Source organism: Alosa pseudoharengus, unplaced genomic scaffold, assembly GCF_046254945.1.
Source record: "Alosa pseudoharengus isolate Yale_2024_CS ecotype anadromous, Long Island Sound unplaced genomic scaffold, YU_APseudo_1.1 YU_APseudo_1.1_scf_8, whole genome shotgun sequence".
In the NCBI taxonomy this organism is placed as follows: Eukaryota; Metazoa; Chordata; class Actinopteri; order Clupeiformes; family Clupeidae; genus Alosa; species Alosa pseudoharengus.
In genome coordinates this window covers 33,433,058-33,446,756 of record NW_027468870.1, presented here as the reverse complement: position 1 = coordinate 33,446,756, position 13,699 = coordinate 33,433,058, and the positions used below count along the sequence as shown (strand labels likewise).

General features: G+C 40.1%; 3 protein-coding genes across 3 annotated transcripts in view; 2 read left to right on the top strand and 1 right to left on the bottom strand.

Annotated features, from left to right (window-relative positions):
* Window positions 1–925: 925 nt before the first annotated feature.
* supt4h1 (SPT4 homolog, DSIF elongation factor subunit) lies at window positions 926–2,255 on the bottom strand. Its single transcript, XM_076273672.1, has 5 exons — window positions 2,051–2,255; window positions 1,834–1,940; window positions 1,453–1,508; window positions 1,296–1,349; window positions 926–1,171 (listed from the first exon to the last, which is right to left on the bottom strand). The coding sequence occupies exons 1-5, from the start codon at window positions 2,117–2,119 to the stop codon at window positions 1,104–1,106; spliced, it is 354 nt and encodes a 117-aa protein (XP_076129787.1). The 5' UTR covers window positions 2,120–2,255; the 3' UTR covers window positions 926–1,103.
* Window positions 2,256–3,054: 799 nt separating this feature from the next.
* Window positions 3,055–7,158, top strand: hsf5 (heat shock transcription factor family member 5). The gene is made up of 6 exons (XM_076274984.1): window positions 3,055–4,688; window positions 4,833–5,183; window positions 5,331–5,425; window positions 5,527–6,015; window positions 6,152–6,281; window positions 6,844–7,158. Exons 1-6 carry the CDS (start codon window positions 4,175–4,177, stop codon window positions 6,885–6,887), a joined length of 1,623 nt encoding a protein of 540 aa, XP_076131099.1. The 5' UTR covers window positions 3,055–4,174; the 3' UTR covers window positions 6,888–7,158.
* A 576-nt stretch (window positions 7,159–7,734) lies between these two features.
* Window positions 7,735–13,699, top strand: part of rnf43 (ring finger protein 43) — a 76,155-nt gene continuing 70,190 nt past the window's right edge. The window contains exon 1 of the mRNA XM_076273713.1: window positions 7,735–9,390. Coding sequence (XP_076129828.1) covers window positions 9,160–9,390 — 231 coding nt within the window. The 5' untranslated portion in view covers window positions 7,735–9,159. The remainder of the gene's footprint in view (window positions 9,391–13,699) is intronic.

Below are 13,699 nucleotides of genomic sequence, written 5' to 3'. Positions count from 1 at the left end.
GTGTATACTATGAAATTCATCTCAGAGCAAACATGGTCAAAGTACATTTAGCCGTTTTTTATAAACAGAGAACAAAACGGACTAAACTTCACACATCAAAACCTACTAAGAAACATTCATAATGAATGTTTGTTGGCCAGCTTTGTATCTCCACACCTGTAAGTCACTACTCTTATCAGTGAAACTTTAAAGAAATATCTTGTTTTTGACTTTTATGATTTAAGTTTGACATTAGAACCTCAAATATTTTATTGCATTCCCCAGTAAACAAGTTTGCAAATAAATTTAAACCATTAGCTCCACCTGGAAAACATTTTGACTATTTTTCAGATACAATAAGTTAAAGATTTAGCAAACACAACTCAAAATGCCTGTGATGCACTGTGACTGGTAAGTAATTTCTCTAAGTTTCATTAGCTGTACTTTTGTAAAAGGCTTCATTTTGTAAGTAAAGTAAATCTTTGTTACCCAAATGCACCTTGCACGACACTTAAGATGATCAGTTCCATCTCATTTTCAGTTTGAGCAACAACGCCACCCTGTGCTTAAGTTTGACTATGCTTCAAGGGATTATGAATGTAGAGCAGGTTACAGCCATTCAACGTTTTCCTCCATTCATACTTGGAGTAAACCTCTGATGTTATCACATAACTAAACCATGACAACTGTGAATACCTTATTAGTTAGTTGCCACAATGCTTGTGTCAACTGAAGTCAAATATTCTGTCACCCATACACTATTCCATTTTCATTCAGTTCCCATTTTACTTGGGTAATCTAATTAGAAAGGAAAGGTATCTAGACAACAGCAGAGGGGTTCTAGAAAGTAACTAGAGGCTCGCTGAGACAATGTATATTTGGTAGGAAAGTTCTTTACAAGTCCTTAAGAACCTGAATATAAAAAAAAGTTTTTACCACTCAGAAGTTACGTTGGTATCTTTATTTACCTGGCCCTTTTGCTCTTACATAAACACTTCAATTAACTATACAATGCATTCATTCCATTCTCACAAAAAAATCACTCTCATAATATTAAAATGATAAAAAAAAAACATGGCAATTCTGGTCCCAGTCAAGCTACATTATACAATTTATGGAGTTGTTTATGTCTTCACAGATGTGTCTCTGGACTTGTAGATCACTCCTCTGCTCTTCAGCTCTCTTACTACTCCTGGAAAATAAAGAAAACAAACAAGCATGCTGTCAGAAAACAAAGAAAACAAAGAAGCATGCTGTCAGAAACCAAGACAAATAATTTTGAAACAGGGTACTGGTTGGTATGGGTTTGTACACACCTGGGGGCAACCGGCCTGTGACTGTTACTGCATAAACCCCTGGCTTAAAGTTACCTGAAAACAGCAATAGAAGATTTAGGCCTCACAAGTAAACTTGTTGGTTTCACACACTTGTCATGATCAGAGGTAGACCAACAAGAAACACATGGACACTTACTTATTCTCTGCCATTTGGCAACCCAGCTATCCTCTGGACTCATCATAGCCACCACACTAAAAGAATGGTATGAAATGGTAAACCTGAATATGAAACACTGAATATGTATTTATTTACAATTCATAATACTGTAAAAATATATAGGCTAAACAGAAGTACACGTGGTGAGCCAGGCCAACTGTTTTTTTGTTTGTTTTTTTAAAAGAATAAAAGGAATTTGTAACGTTAGATCATGCAAATCATAACCACAAAAGACAGAATATGCAGACAGGTGTACATGGATATAACCTGGCTGCAATAAAATCATATTTAGCTATTCTTGAGTGTAACGTTAGTTGTATGATCAATGACATTAGTAGCCTACAGCAACCCCAATCTTACCCATCAAACGACGAACTCGTGCACTCATAAACCATCTCACGATTTCCTTTCATTTGTAAATACGATTCGCAATTGTCACAGCCATCATATTCAAATTGATCTATTGTCTGTAGAAACAGAGAAATACGTACAAATCAAACATAGCATACAAAGAAAGCCAGATTTCCATTCATAATACGAGGCTAACTTGCTAACGTTAATCTAGCTTAAACATTACCTTCACAAGAGAGCACAAAAGGCAAGCCCGCAAATGGCGCAAATCCTTCGGCACAGTGTCTAATGCCATTAAAAATAATTAAAGATATATAATATAAACACAACAACTTAGAAATATAGCGTTTTCAGACAAGTCAACACCATAGACAGTAAACAGAGCCACAACACTGCTTTCCGCAGTCAATCAATAATGACATCACCAAGATGCGACAAAGCGCTCTTCTTCTTCTGTGGGTCTTACTGGCAGCTTGCAATCTTAGTACCCTACCGCCATCAACTGGACTTCTGTGTGAAATCTATTTGCGAGACGAGCTTTTCTTACTGAGTGACAGACTGTGTTTCCAGACCAGTGATATTGTTATTATAGCCTATCTATAATAGATAATTAGTTATGGTTAATGTTTGCTTTGTTTGAAACTATTTCAAACACGTTAAACTAACATAGGCCTAGTGTTCATTTAGCCTGGACAAACGTGTCTGCCAAATACCATAACCAACAGTTCTTTTAGTTTTCATGAGAACCCCAGCTGCTGCATTTTGTATAGCTTGAAGGTTTTTGATGGTCTTTTTAGTAAGGCCTGTGAAAAGCCAATTGCAGTAATCAACCCTTCAGGAGATAAATGCATGAATGAGTTTTCTAAATCATGTTTTGACATAAGACCTCGAAAGTTGACGTTTTTTATGAGGTGGTAAAACGCTGATTTAGTTATTACTTTAATGTGGCTGTTGCAACATCACTGTCAATAAGGACACCTTTGCTTTAACACACAACCTTTCCATTAACACAACATCTTTGCTTTAAGACCTTTTGTGTCAAGGAGAGTGTCAGCTCCAAGTCTTTTCTCCTAAGAATAGAATAAAATAGAATAAATCTTTAATGTCTGCCATGGTGGCATTTGGGATAAAATATTTTTAAATACACTTTTTTGCCAGAGGGGCTATAACGTAGGCTAAGCTGGGCACCTATTTTTTATTTTTTTAATGGAAAAAGTCTATTCACAAAATGGAAAATCTGCTAAGGAAATTCAAAAAACTATGGATCCTTAAAAATGTGTTGCTCTTTTGTTGTCATCATTTGCATTTTCTTCCATAGGCTTAGTCTACTTTTCCCATTACACAATTTCTTCGAACGCATTAATTTGTGTAGATCATCTGTTAATAAATTCACATAAATCCATAGATCACACTGTAGTATACAGAACAGTATGTAACAGATCATCGCTAAATTACAAAAATACATGAAAATCATGGAATTAGCCTAGATGTATATAAATAAAAAAAAACAATTGTGAAGTTTAGGGCCTATCTTAAAGAAAACACAAGACACACATTTATGTAGACTACAAGGCCTGCTAACAATTACATCACAGGCAACCAAACAGCAATATGAACCATGGCTACAAATCACCAAAATATCCACAAATAAATAGCTAACTTGTATCATTACAGAGAGTAAGCCTAATTTCAAGGCATGAAAAATACCATTAAAACCACATTCAATTTATAGTAATTTAGCCTGGCTCTCCCCTAAATATTGACAATTCATGACCACCCAGCTTTATGTTTGGAAACTTTGCCAGCCAACAGGACAGCGAATCCAATTGGTCGGCATGACTCGTGACATTCTGTATGGAATTCAAATACATCAAATGAGATCGTGCATAACGGTTCGGGAATACTTTCAACGGTTCTGAGAAGACACCTCAAAACTCTAGATTAGCTGCTGGAAGAAAGCACAGGTAAATGAATCATCCAGACAACTAGCTATTTTTTCAATAATACAAATATGAAGGCTTCAACGGTTAACTGGTTTTGTGAGAAATTCATCGATCTGGTCATAAACCAGGCATTTTAGATGTATTGATTGCCAAGTTATAATAACTTGATGGCTAATGTTGATGGTTTAACCCTCTTCATAGGAGTATTTTGCAGAGTTAACGTTAACGTTAAGGGTAGCAGCTACTGTTAGCCTGACAGCTAACGTTAACATCAGCCAGTATTAGCCACTTAGTTGATGCTATCTAAGGCTGGAAAGATATAAGATCAAATTCACACATTCAGGTAGAGTTGTTGATTGTTGGTTCTGCGACATAATTCATATTTATTTTGCAGTGATCAACTTACCATGGATGTAGAAGAGGCTCTCATTACTATCCCAATCAACCCCAACAATTTCCCCGCGAAGTTGTGGCGTTTAGTCAACAGTCCCAACAATCATTCCATTCGATGGGATACTTGCGGGGAAGGTGTGATCATCGATCAACAGCTCTTTGAAGCGGAGTTGCTCTCACCAGTTAAACCTGATGGAGAAGCATCAGACCTTTTTAAAACAACAAATTTTACAAGTTTCATTCGTCAATTGAACCTCTATGGATTCAGAAAGGTGGTGCTCGCGCCAGGTAATGAGAGACCTGTAGAAAGAGACCTAACGCTAATGGACGGAATTCAACACCACTTCCATAATCCAAATTTTAAAAAGGATCACCCAGAATTATTAGTGAACCTTAAAAGGTTAACAAGCACAAATAAAGCAAAACTTGAAGCAGGACTGGAAGTAAACTGTCGTCCACCTAGTCGCTTCAGAAGACTCCTGGTAAATTCTCCAGAGACCGACGACAGAAATCAAATTGAAAAGCAAGGTAAGTTAACATCATCATCATCAAACTCAATAATTAACGTTAGTTGTAAAGCATGATTTGGTTTATTTGAATAACGTTAACGTACATTGTCATGTTACATCTATATAACTTTATAATTACGACCTGTTTAATTTTGTCCATTAGGTACGATGTTTGCAGGACCAATCCATCGGGGACTGTCTCGGGACAGAGTAGTTTCCCATCCCTATCATCGTGGCCTAATTCAGCCAAAAGAATACGACAGGACCCCTATTCCATCCCGTGGCTGGATAATGGGTCATGGAGATGCTTCCTCCCCTACCACATTTTACACTGATAAAGGGATACCCGTTTCTGTAATACGGCGGTTCATGACAGAGCCCCCTTGTCCAGTGCAGCCCAACCCTACCACAGTACATGTCCAGCAGGGATCACAGGGTGTTTCAGTCAGTGGGCAAAAGCTGAATGGCTTCATACCTCACCATCCTCAATATCGTCCTGGATTTTATTCTGCTGGTAAGCAAGAACCATAATAAATAATATATTGTAAAATACAAAATATGTCCGTTTTAAGATTTTTTTGTATTTAAGTAGATAACACAGTAATGGCGTGTTTTCAGTTTTAAAACTACTTTTCAAATGTATTAAATGTTTTTGTTGCAGTGTGTCAGTGCTGTCCATCAGGAAACATGGACAAGGATATGAGTTCTTGTGCTCACCAGACTCCATCCTCATTTCCCCATTATAGCTATTTTCAGGTAGGATAGTCTTGTTGTACTGTTGGTCCTGTTTATTCATTGACAATGTCACCAGGTTTTGATTTTATAAACATAATCACTTTTCGTTTTATACATTTTAGCCAAATTATCAAGTGGGTTACCTACATCCCAATAACCAGAACCAAGACTGGCAAAACGAAGAGTTACAGGAGACGAAGAAGAACGATGTTAACCTTGACACCGTCTTCCAAATAGTTGATGAGCTTCAGGCCTCCCCAAAGCTTCACATGGTGAAAGTGGAGACACCAGAGAAACATTACCATCCTGCGGAGTCACATCCTGAGTGCACAGTCTACAGTGTGTCTGCCCAAACCTCTGCTCAGGGTGATGCCGGTGACTCAGTCAACAACACTGGCATGTCCATTGCCAAGGATTCCAACACAATGGCTCCCCATGGCCCTGTCCCAATGGGTGGAATTATCATTGCTGTGCCAGGGAATGTGCCGTCGGGAATTGCCATCACTGTGGGAGGTGCTTCAAATCTGCCAGAGGCTGCCTCAGAAGAAACCACCGAGCAGAGGCCTTCCCTGCCTGAGCCTGTGGAATCTGCATCCACTGGTGTCAACCAGGTATGTGTGTCTTCTGTAGGGGTTAATTTACATGATTTCAGTTCATCATCAAAATAGATATTGTTTTAGAGATCATGGTAGGTAAGCCACAGATCATGCTGTATTTTTGGTGAAAAGATATGTTATTTATCTTCAGGTGAATGGAAATGCTGTGCATCATGTGGAATCCTCTGACAAAGCATTAGAGAATGACGTGGACACCACCATTAAACTGAGTGACATTACCCAAGAGGACAGTAACTCCAGGAAGCAGACCAAATCACCTGGTGAGTTTTATAAATCAACTATTTTACACACTCACTACTCACACAACCACCCATTCTGTTTGTATCTAAGTCATGGATGTGGTAATTGGACCTGCAAATTAGGACTCAGTTCATTTGTCTTTGACTACCTGAAAGAATTGGTAAAGAGATGTACAAATGTACAGATTAGCTTAGATCACCCTTATCATTTGGTGAATATGTATAAGAAATGGTGAAAGCTATTTGGATATTTTAAGGCCACTGATAGTGAAATGATGGCATAATATATGGGATAATATATGGGATAGATAGTACTGTATACTGTATTTCATTTGAAGGTAAAACACATAAAGAAAATGTGTATATTTTGACATATTTCTTTTCATATATCAGTGAAAATAATTCAGTCTTTTTGATGAGACATAGGCCTAAAAGTTTGTTAAATTTCAGTTTCATGGGTTTGTTTCAGTTTATGGTAGCAGACACCTGCTTGTTATTTGTAGACTGGGCAGTTGTTTGCACATTTTGATCTATTTTCTGTCAATGTGTGTGTTTGTGCTTTGTTTTTATTTCTCCCTTTTAGATCTTAACATGTTAGTGGACGTAGCTTGTGAGAAAGATCCTTGATGATCCCCAGTGCTCTAGTCTCAATGCTATTCTTGCTGTCCAAAGTTCTGCACAGTTCTGCAAGTTTTATGAGTTTTCTGATGGTTTAAATTCGAACCCTGTTTTAGAAAACATGCCTAATGAGATAAATCTGCCATGATGACTGATATTAAGTTATTGAACTTTGTTTTGACATGTACATAGTTAGGTTATTTATTCTTATTTATTGGTTTCATGGGTTGAGTTCAAGGTTTTACAGTTTTAAAGGTGCCAATGGCTAATAGTAATATAACAAGACAATCAACATGTTAAAACATTGTGAAATATGTTTAACATAAATGTGCTTATATTCATTTTTAACACAACCTCAGTATTTTTTATCTTTAATAAATGCAAATATGAATATTCATTTTTACTTTAAATTAATATTCTGTTTTAATCAACATGCTCTTATCTGACATAAACACAGGCCTAATTATTTGTAATCATTTTATAGTCTTAAATTATTACTTTGCTTACAAATTAGCTGTGCATTCTGAACTGTAACTGTTTTTTAAAAACACTGAGAATACATGTTTATTATGGCAATTCTGGTCTTTTTTGTGTTTGTTTGCTAGATAGCTCTTAGATTAGATTGCACCTATACCAAGTTAAGCCTAGAGTTGCATTTGGAGCGAATACTTATTTTCTACTTCTAGTAATTTGGCGTAGGCCTACATGCTCTGCCAGAGTCGCCACATGAGGTCGTCAGTCATCCCCTTTTCATCCGTATGGCTGACCGCTGCTCCACCCTCAGTGACAGTCAGTCAGCAGGTAGGCAATCTATGAGATCCCAGGGGAGGGAGACTCTCGGGTAAGAGTCGAGACTTCGCCAATGTACAGTTTTGCTGGCACTCAACTTCTTTCTACGAAAACGACGCGTATACTCTGGGATTTTTAAAACAGTAACTTTTTACATCAACGGACAACTTTTTTTGGCTGACATTTCTGAAGTGTGCCTTTTGAGACTCGAAAAAGATCCCGGCATTTAGGAGCGCTAACTTGGGAGTTAGGAAAAATACACTACTGTGTCGAACGTGCTTTGGGGACGGAGCAGGCTTTAGATGCTGTTCAGAATTTGATTATTAATTTACTTCAAGTTGATACAACATCTGAAGTTCTCACGTGTGGTCGGGAGTTAAATGTTCGTGGTTAGTTAGGCCACTTACCAGTTGGTAAAGTAATACAATGGTCCCGAAGCCTGTGAATCATTTCTGAAAACTCGAGTTATAAGGTTTTGACGAGTAGCCTACTCGTCCTACAACTTGTTGCCGCATTGGAGACCACGGAACACGTTGTGTGTTGAAAATGTTTTGCTTTTGCTCCGTGTCCACGAGCAGAACTTTAGCGTTACGTTCTATCTTGTAGGCTATCAATTTCAGAATAGCAACAATCATGTGTGGCATACCTGGTCTTTTTAATACGAATCTTCAGTTCCTCCGGAGATATACCATATGCGGTGGAGTTTCAAAGTGTTTCGAAGAGGACACTTGCGTTGGGAATATTTCAGCAACCTGTTGAGCCCAATACACCACTCGGGACTGATTCAGTTTTGCTTTGGAAATGTAACTTGGATTGTGTTGAATAAGCTGTCTAGTGATGTTTATCGCGACGTGACGGGTCGTGCGTCGAAATGGGAATAGAGTTATCCACCTTATTTTTCCAGGTCTAAATTGTGTTCTTAAACCAATTGGATTTAATCGAACTTTGCGAAGTAGAAACCTGAACCTTTCAAATGAAGAGGAATTGTACCTCCAGGAAAATAGAAAAGTGTGTATTTGAAAGGTGGATTAATGCACGTTTTCAAGTTCGTATTTTCAGTAATTACCCTCATGTCTCATGTGTGTACTTTATGTTTGGCCTCTCCTGTGAGCGATACAGGGTAGCCAGCATATTTAAGCCTATTTACCATTCAATTTTACAGTAATAAATGCATCCTGATGTATTTTCAGATTATATTTTTAATTAAGCAGATGCATGCACGTTTTAAACGTGGCCAGGAGTGGTAACTCTTGCCTCTGATTATGAAAACGACTCTTATGAGACTATTTTCTGAAGGAGAAAAGATTCAGGACATGGTGTAAAAACTACAGACTTTACATGTGCATCCCCCGTTTACCAACGGTCAGTGCCGTTTTTTAGACTGGACAAATAGATTGGTCGGAACATTTCAGCCCACTTGATTCTACATCGAAGGTTTGACAGCTTTGTTGTCCGCAATGTGCGGCTGGAGCCCGCCGCTGCAGCCGGTGCAATGACCGTCCTCCAGCGGCGACTGGCCGGGCTCTGGCCGTGGCTGCTGATGGCGGCCCTTCAGGTGGTGTTTGGCCAGACGGGCTTGGAGCTGGCGGCCGCAGTGGAGTCGGAGCGATCAGCCACCAGAGCGGTCATCAAGGTGACTCTTCTCAAACACGAACACACTATCACTCTGGAAGGGGTGTTTGCTGGAGGGAGCGCCGGCATCGCAGAAGGGAAATTGATGCAGGTAGGTGTCAGATTTGTTTGAGTGGAGTTCATGGAGCAGATACCGTGATTCATTCAACAATACAGAGATACGATTCAGATTCAGTAAAGATATATTTCACAAAGTAGGCCAGATTAGCGTTGGTGCCAACGCTGAAGCTAGCCAACAACATGACAGCCTAGCTATCACTGCACAGCAGGCCCTGTGAAATACATCTGACATTTTTTTCATGCACCTGTCAGATGTAACTGTCTTGATCTGATTTTAGTCTACTAAACTCAGTTTGGCTGCCAACCACACAATATACTGTAAACACAGTTAACTTGATTCTAAGTAAATGTAGGCCTTCTAAAAATGTTTACCCCATTTTAGTTTCCATTCACCTATTGCTCAGCCTATGATCATTCACCTCAAAACAGGTGAGTCTTTGAATTAGTCTATTGGTTGCACAGAAATTTGTTTTAGTACACTACTCTCAATCTTCCAAGTTGTCCTTAGACCGGGCCTACACCACATAGGCCTATATATCCGCATATTATGATATTTTTGTCTCAACCTGCATGCTGTCATTGCTATTACTGCAACTGAATCTGTAAAGCATCTAAAAAAGTAATGCCTGACAGCCTGTGTTGTTGGGTCTCTTCTTTGGATTTTGGTATGGAAAAGTTTGCATAGAATCAGTCTGTGTAAGCAAGTTAACATTTTGTTCCAAAGTTGGCCCAGAGCTATTTGGTGCGCTACACAAACCATACGCTATCCTTTTTTTTATTGAGAGGCAGTCACAGAGAGAAGATATTTTAAGTTCAATATTCCAGATAAACATTTTGTATTTCTGGTGTAGGGCGGCATTCACATGTAAATCACCTGGGACATGTTTTTTTACTTTTGTCTTCATTGCCAAGCTGATTCCCATGTTAAAACCATGTGTCTACATCTTAAATCTTAAAAGGTGTTGTTTTGGCATAGGCTATTTGAATATTTATTATAATGCTTAAAATTTCTGAAAAATAGGTAAAATCCTTTTGCAATGTAGATGGTACACAGGGTGTACATCATTTTAGTTAGCCTATATATACTATAAGTCCTCAGAGGACCCAATTTGTATAGGGAGGGGATTTCATTTGTTTTCCCATCTTGGGTGATAGATCAGATGGCATAAGCCTGAGTAGTTTATCAACTGTGCAATGCTTGGAGTCATAGGTAGATCCTGTGCCTTGAGTACGGTCCACATCCTTAGTGTAGGTTGTTTGTGCATGTACAAATGCAGTGTTGAACTGTACTTATAAGTACAGTTGATGTGTCAGTCATCACAACTAGAGCTGTTGAATTAAAGATCTGTGTGTGTGTGTGTGTGTGTGTGTGTGTGTGTGTGTGTGTGTGTTTGGGTCTTCATTTCAGTAAAGGGCTCTCTCACCACACAGAGACAGTGTTGTACTATGCGAGATGCTCTTTGTTGCAGTGCCAACCTGTTTCAACAGGTTTCTGTTGCCTTGGCGCGCCACTTTATGTTCTCTCTTTCTAGTCCCGTCCCCGAGGGGATTGGAGGGGGGTGCAGGTAGATCACAGAGGGAGGAGGAGGGGACGGGGCATTCTTTGGTCCTCTTACCAACTCTCCCAGCACTTAGAAAATCCTCCACAAGTCATGAAGGTTACTGGCCCAGTATCTCAACCGACCAAAAAAAAGTACATATTGACTTTAGTGGAACAACCGCCTAACAGAGCATTGATTTGTGCGTACATTTGTGGATCTACCTTTTTGACCCGAGTGTTTTAAAAAAATTAAAAATAAGAATAAACACACACACACAGAAATATCATGTAGAAGCGAAGCTCACTCTCACCATTTAGGATTAGCTCTTTTTCCCCCCTTTTCTTTTCTCAGTTTTCAGGCGTGTCTGACTCGCTATCCCCAGGCTACTCCGAATTGGACTCGCTCATCCGTGGTGGTGCATGACAGCCAGTTTTCATAACCCACAGTAATTACACCTCTCTGACCACGTTTGATCTTCTTAAGCGTGTTGTTTCTCCAGGCCACAGGTTGGCGAGGAGAGCCCCTGAATTTTCCTCTTTTTCTGGCCCCGCCGGTGGAGAGAAACACAGAGAAACACAAGATTAGACATGGTCGAGGCACTTTATTTTAGGAAGAAGGAGAGAGGAACTCTACTATTGCCCTTAAGTGAGCTTATTGCTGTTTTTTGTTTGTGTGAGGTTTTTGAGTTTCAGTTTACAGGAATGTTTCACAGACTTGAGATAAATGCTGAATTCCGAAAGCGTGCATTCAAGCAAGAATACTCTTAAGTTTGTACATGTGAGGTTGTGTATATTGGCTTTATTGATTTTTTTTTTCTTTCAGTCAAATGTTTGGTGGATATGTTCTTTGGACCTCTGAAAAAAGTTGAATCGTTGAGTGATCTGTAGTGGACATGAGTAGGCTGTAAGTATTGCCATATTCCTTGAGAGGCTATATTCCTTGTACTTGGGACAAAGTTGTTGTGTCTTCATTTCTGAACGTTTCTTGTCCGTTGTTTTCAACAGAGGTTTTATCCATTCCTTTGTGTAAAGCATCTTTGCTGGTTTAGGAGTTGCAGTTGCAAAAACATTACTGCACTGAATATAAAATCATGATACTTAGGCCTAGGGCTAGGCCATGTTTCAGAACATTATGATACATCACACTACTACTGCTGACTCACAACTGGACTGTAAGATCTACTGTTGTTAATTATAAGGATACTTCACCAGTCAGTAGTTGTCCTTTCAACCAGTAAACAATCGGTTCTTTGAGACAGATTGCTTGTGTCAAGTTTTACTTCACCAGAACATGGTTGGAACAGCAAAGTGACTTGACTTTGTCAGTTTTTTTGCATAGCAACAGCATCGTTTGACTAGAATCTGAGTCATTTCCCACTGTGTGTATGCTTTACTTAGTTTTTTGTATATCACTATCCCATAGCCTTTATCTCCATTTCTGCTAAAGGTTACACACACAGATGATTTAGCCATCTTTGCATATGTATGTATGAATGCGTCACATTCTTCCTACCAAGCACCATAACAAAGCCCACTGCATTCTGAGTGGATAAGTGCAGTGCACTGTGGGATAGCTTTGAACTTGAGGCAAAAGGCAGCTGTCCTTGAGGCCTTTGCAAGAGGGAGGGGGGTGCGGGTTCCGCTTGCTGCACCTTTTGAAGTTAATCCTCTGATAGGCCCTCTTCCCAATTAAAAGAAGCTAAACCATTTTTTCGAGGCTTCACTTCTTTTCCGCTTCTCCTTTTTTCCCCCCCTTTTCGGTCTGCTGAAGGCTTTGAAAAGGGGTCTCTCGTTCAGAGACGCCCCACGAAGGTATTAGGTATAATTGGAGCAGGCGGAGCAGCAGCCGAGACGAGCGGCAGTTTGAGGCCGCCTAGCAACACACCGCCACACCGCCTCGTGCTGCTGTCTACCGCCCTTCTGCCTCTCTGGAGTTTGTTATATACTTCTTCATCTTTTCCTCTCCTTAGAGAGAGAGAGAGAGAGGGAGAAAAGAGCGCTATCTCTGTACCCAGTCTGCCAATCTAGGGGTCCCGGAGCGTTGGAACTGGAGAGGAGGGTGGGGATGTGTCAAGGGAAGAGATCAAAGCGTGTCAAGTGAAAAACGTGAGTCGAGATGATTAAAAAGGAGGCTGTTTACTCTGCCCTTCCGATACCCACCCCCTCACCCTCTCAACAACAGCTGCCCCCACCCTACCACCACTGCCACCCCCATCATTCGGATGGATTTCCTGTCCAAATTTCCTTCCCCGTCCCGGACAGATAATGACTGGTGCGAGTGACCCCTCCTCGTGGGCGCACTCTTCCTGGGCCGTTGTTGTTTGTTGTGCTTCCTCTTTCTCGTTGATTAGGGACTCCCTGCACACATCATCGCTGCGCTGATTGTTTTCTTACAGTGGTGGCGCCTTTGATGTGGGCTCCTCCCCAGTGAAAGTCTCTCTCCTTTTTTTTTTTTTTGCATTGAAGACATATAATTTGACTGTGGGTTTGGTCAGGTTTCGTTCACTGAATAATCACTGAATCTAGACGCAGCCAGTGCTCTTGCCTTTTGCACACACTACGTTCTCAGCCTGAGAATGCTAGCGGAGAGCAAAACCTGTTGAGCCAAATGCCTTCCCCTTGGGCAGGAGTCAGTGATATTCTGACTTTATACACTGACAGCAGTTAACGAGTTTTACCTGCTGTGCAGCGTAGCGTCGTATGTGGACGTGACTGTGTATGCTGTCCTGTACGGCCGCATGTCCGCCTCAGACGGTCCAGGCACCCTCCTCAAAGCTGCTGGGCCGGAAAAAGCATCTCA

What these genes read in the sequence shown, in the direction of transcription:
- supt4h1 (XM_076273672.1), bottom strand. Translation starts at nt 2,119, where the DNA reads ATGGCATTAGACACTGTGCCGAAGGATTTGCGCCATTTGCGGGCTTGC. An exon ending in ACGAGTTCGTCGTTTGATGG is followed by an intron (nt 1,509 to 1,833) that starts GTAAGATTGGGG and finishes CCATTCTTTTAG; the next exon opens with TGTGGTGGCTATGATGAGTC. An exon ending in CACAGGCCGGTTGCCCCCAG is followed by an intron (nt 1,172 to 1,295) that starts GTGTGTACAAAC and finishes TTTATTTTCCAG; the next exon opens with GAGTAGTAAGAGAGCTGAAG.
- hsf5 (XM_076274984.1), top strand. Translation starts at nt 4,175, where the DNA reads ATGGATGTAGAAGAGGCTCTCATTACTATCCCAATCAACCCCAACAAT. An exon ending in CCCATTATAGCTATTTTCAG is followed by an intron (nt 5,426 to 5,526) that starts GTAGGATAGTCT and finishes TATACATTTTAG; the next exon opens with CCAAATTATCAAGTGGGTTA. An exon ending in GAAGCAGACCAAATCACCTG is followed by an intron (nt 6,282 to 6,843) that starts GTGAGTTTTATA and finishes TCTCCCTTTTAG; the next exon opens with ATCTTAACATGTTAGTGGAC.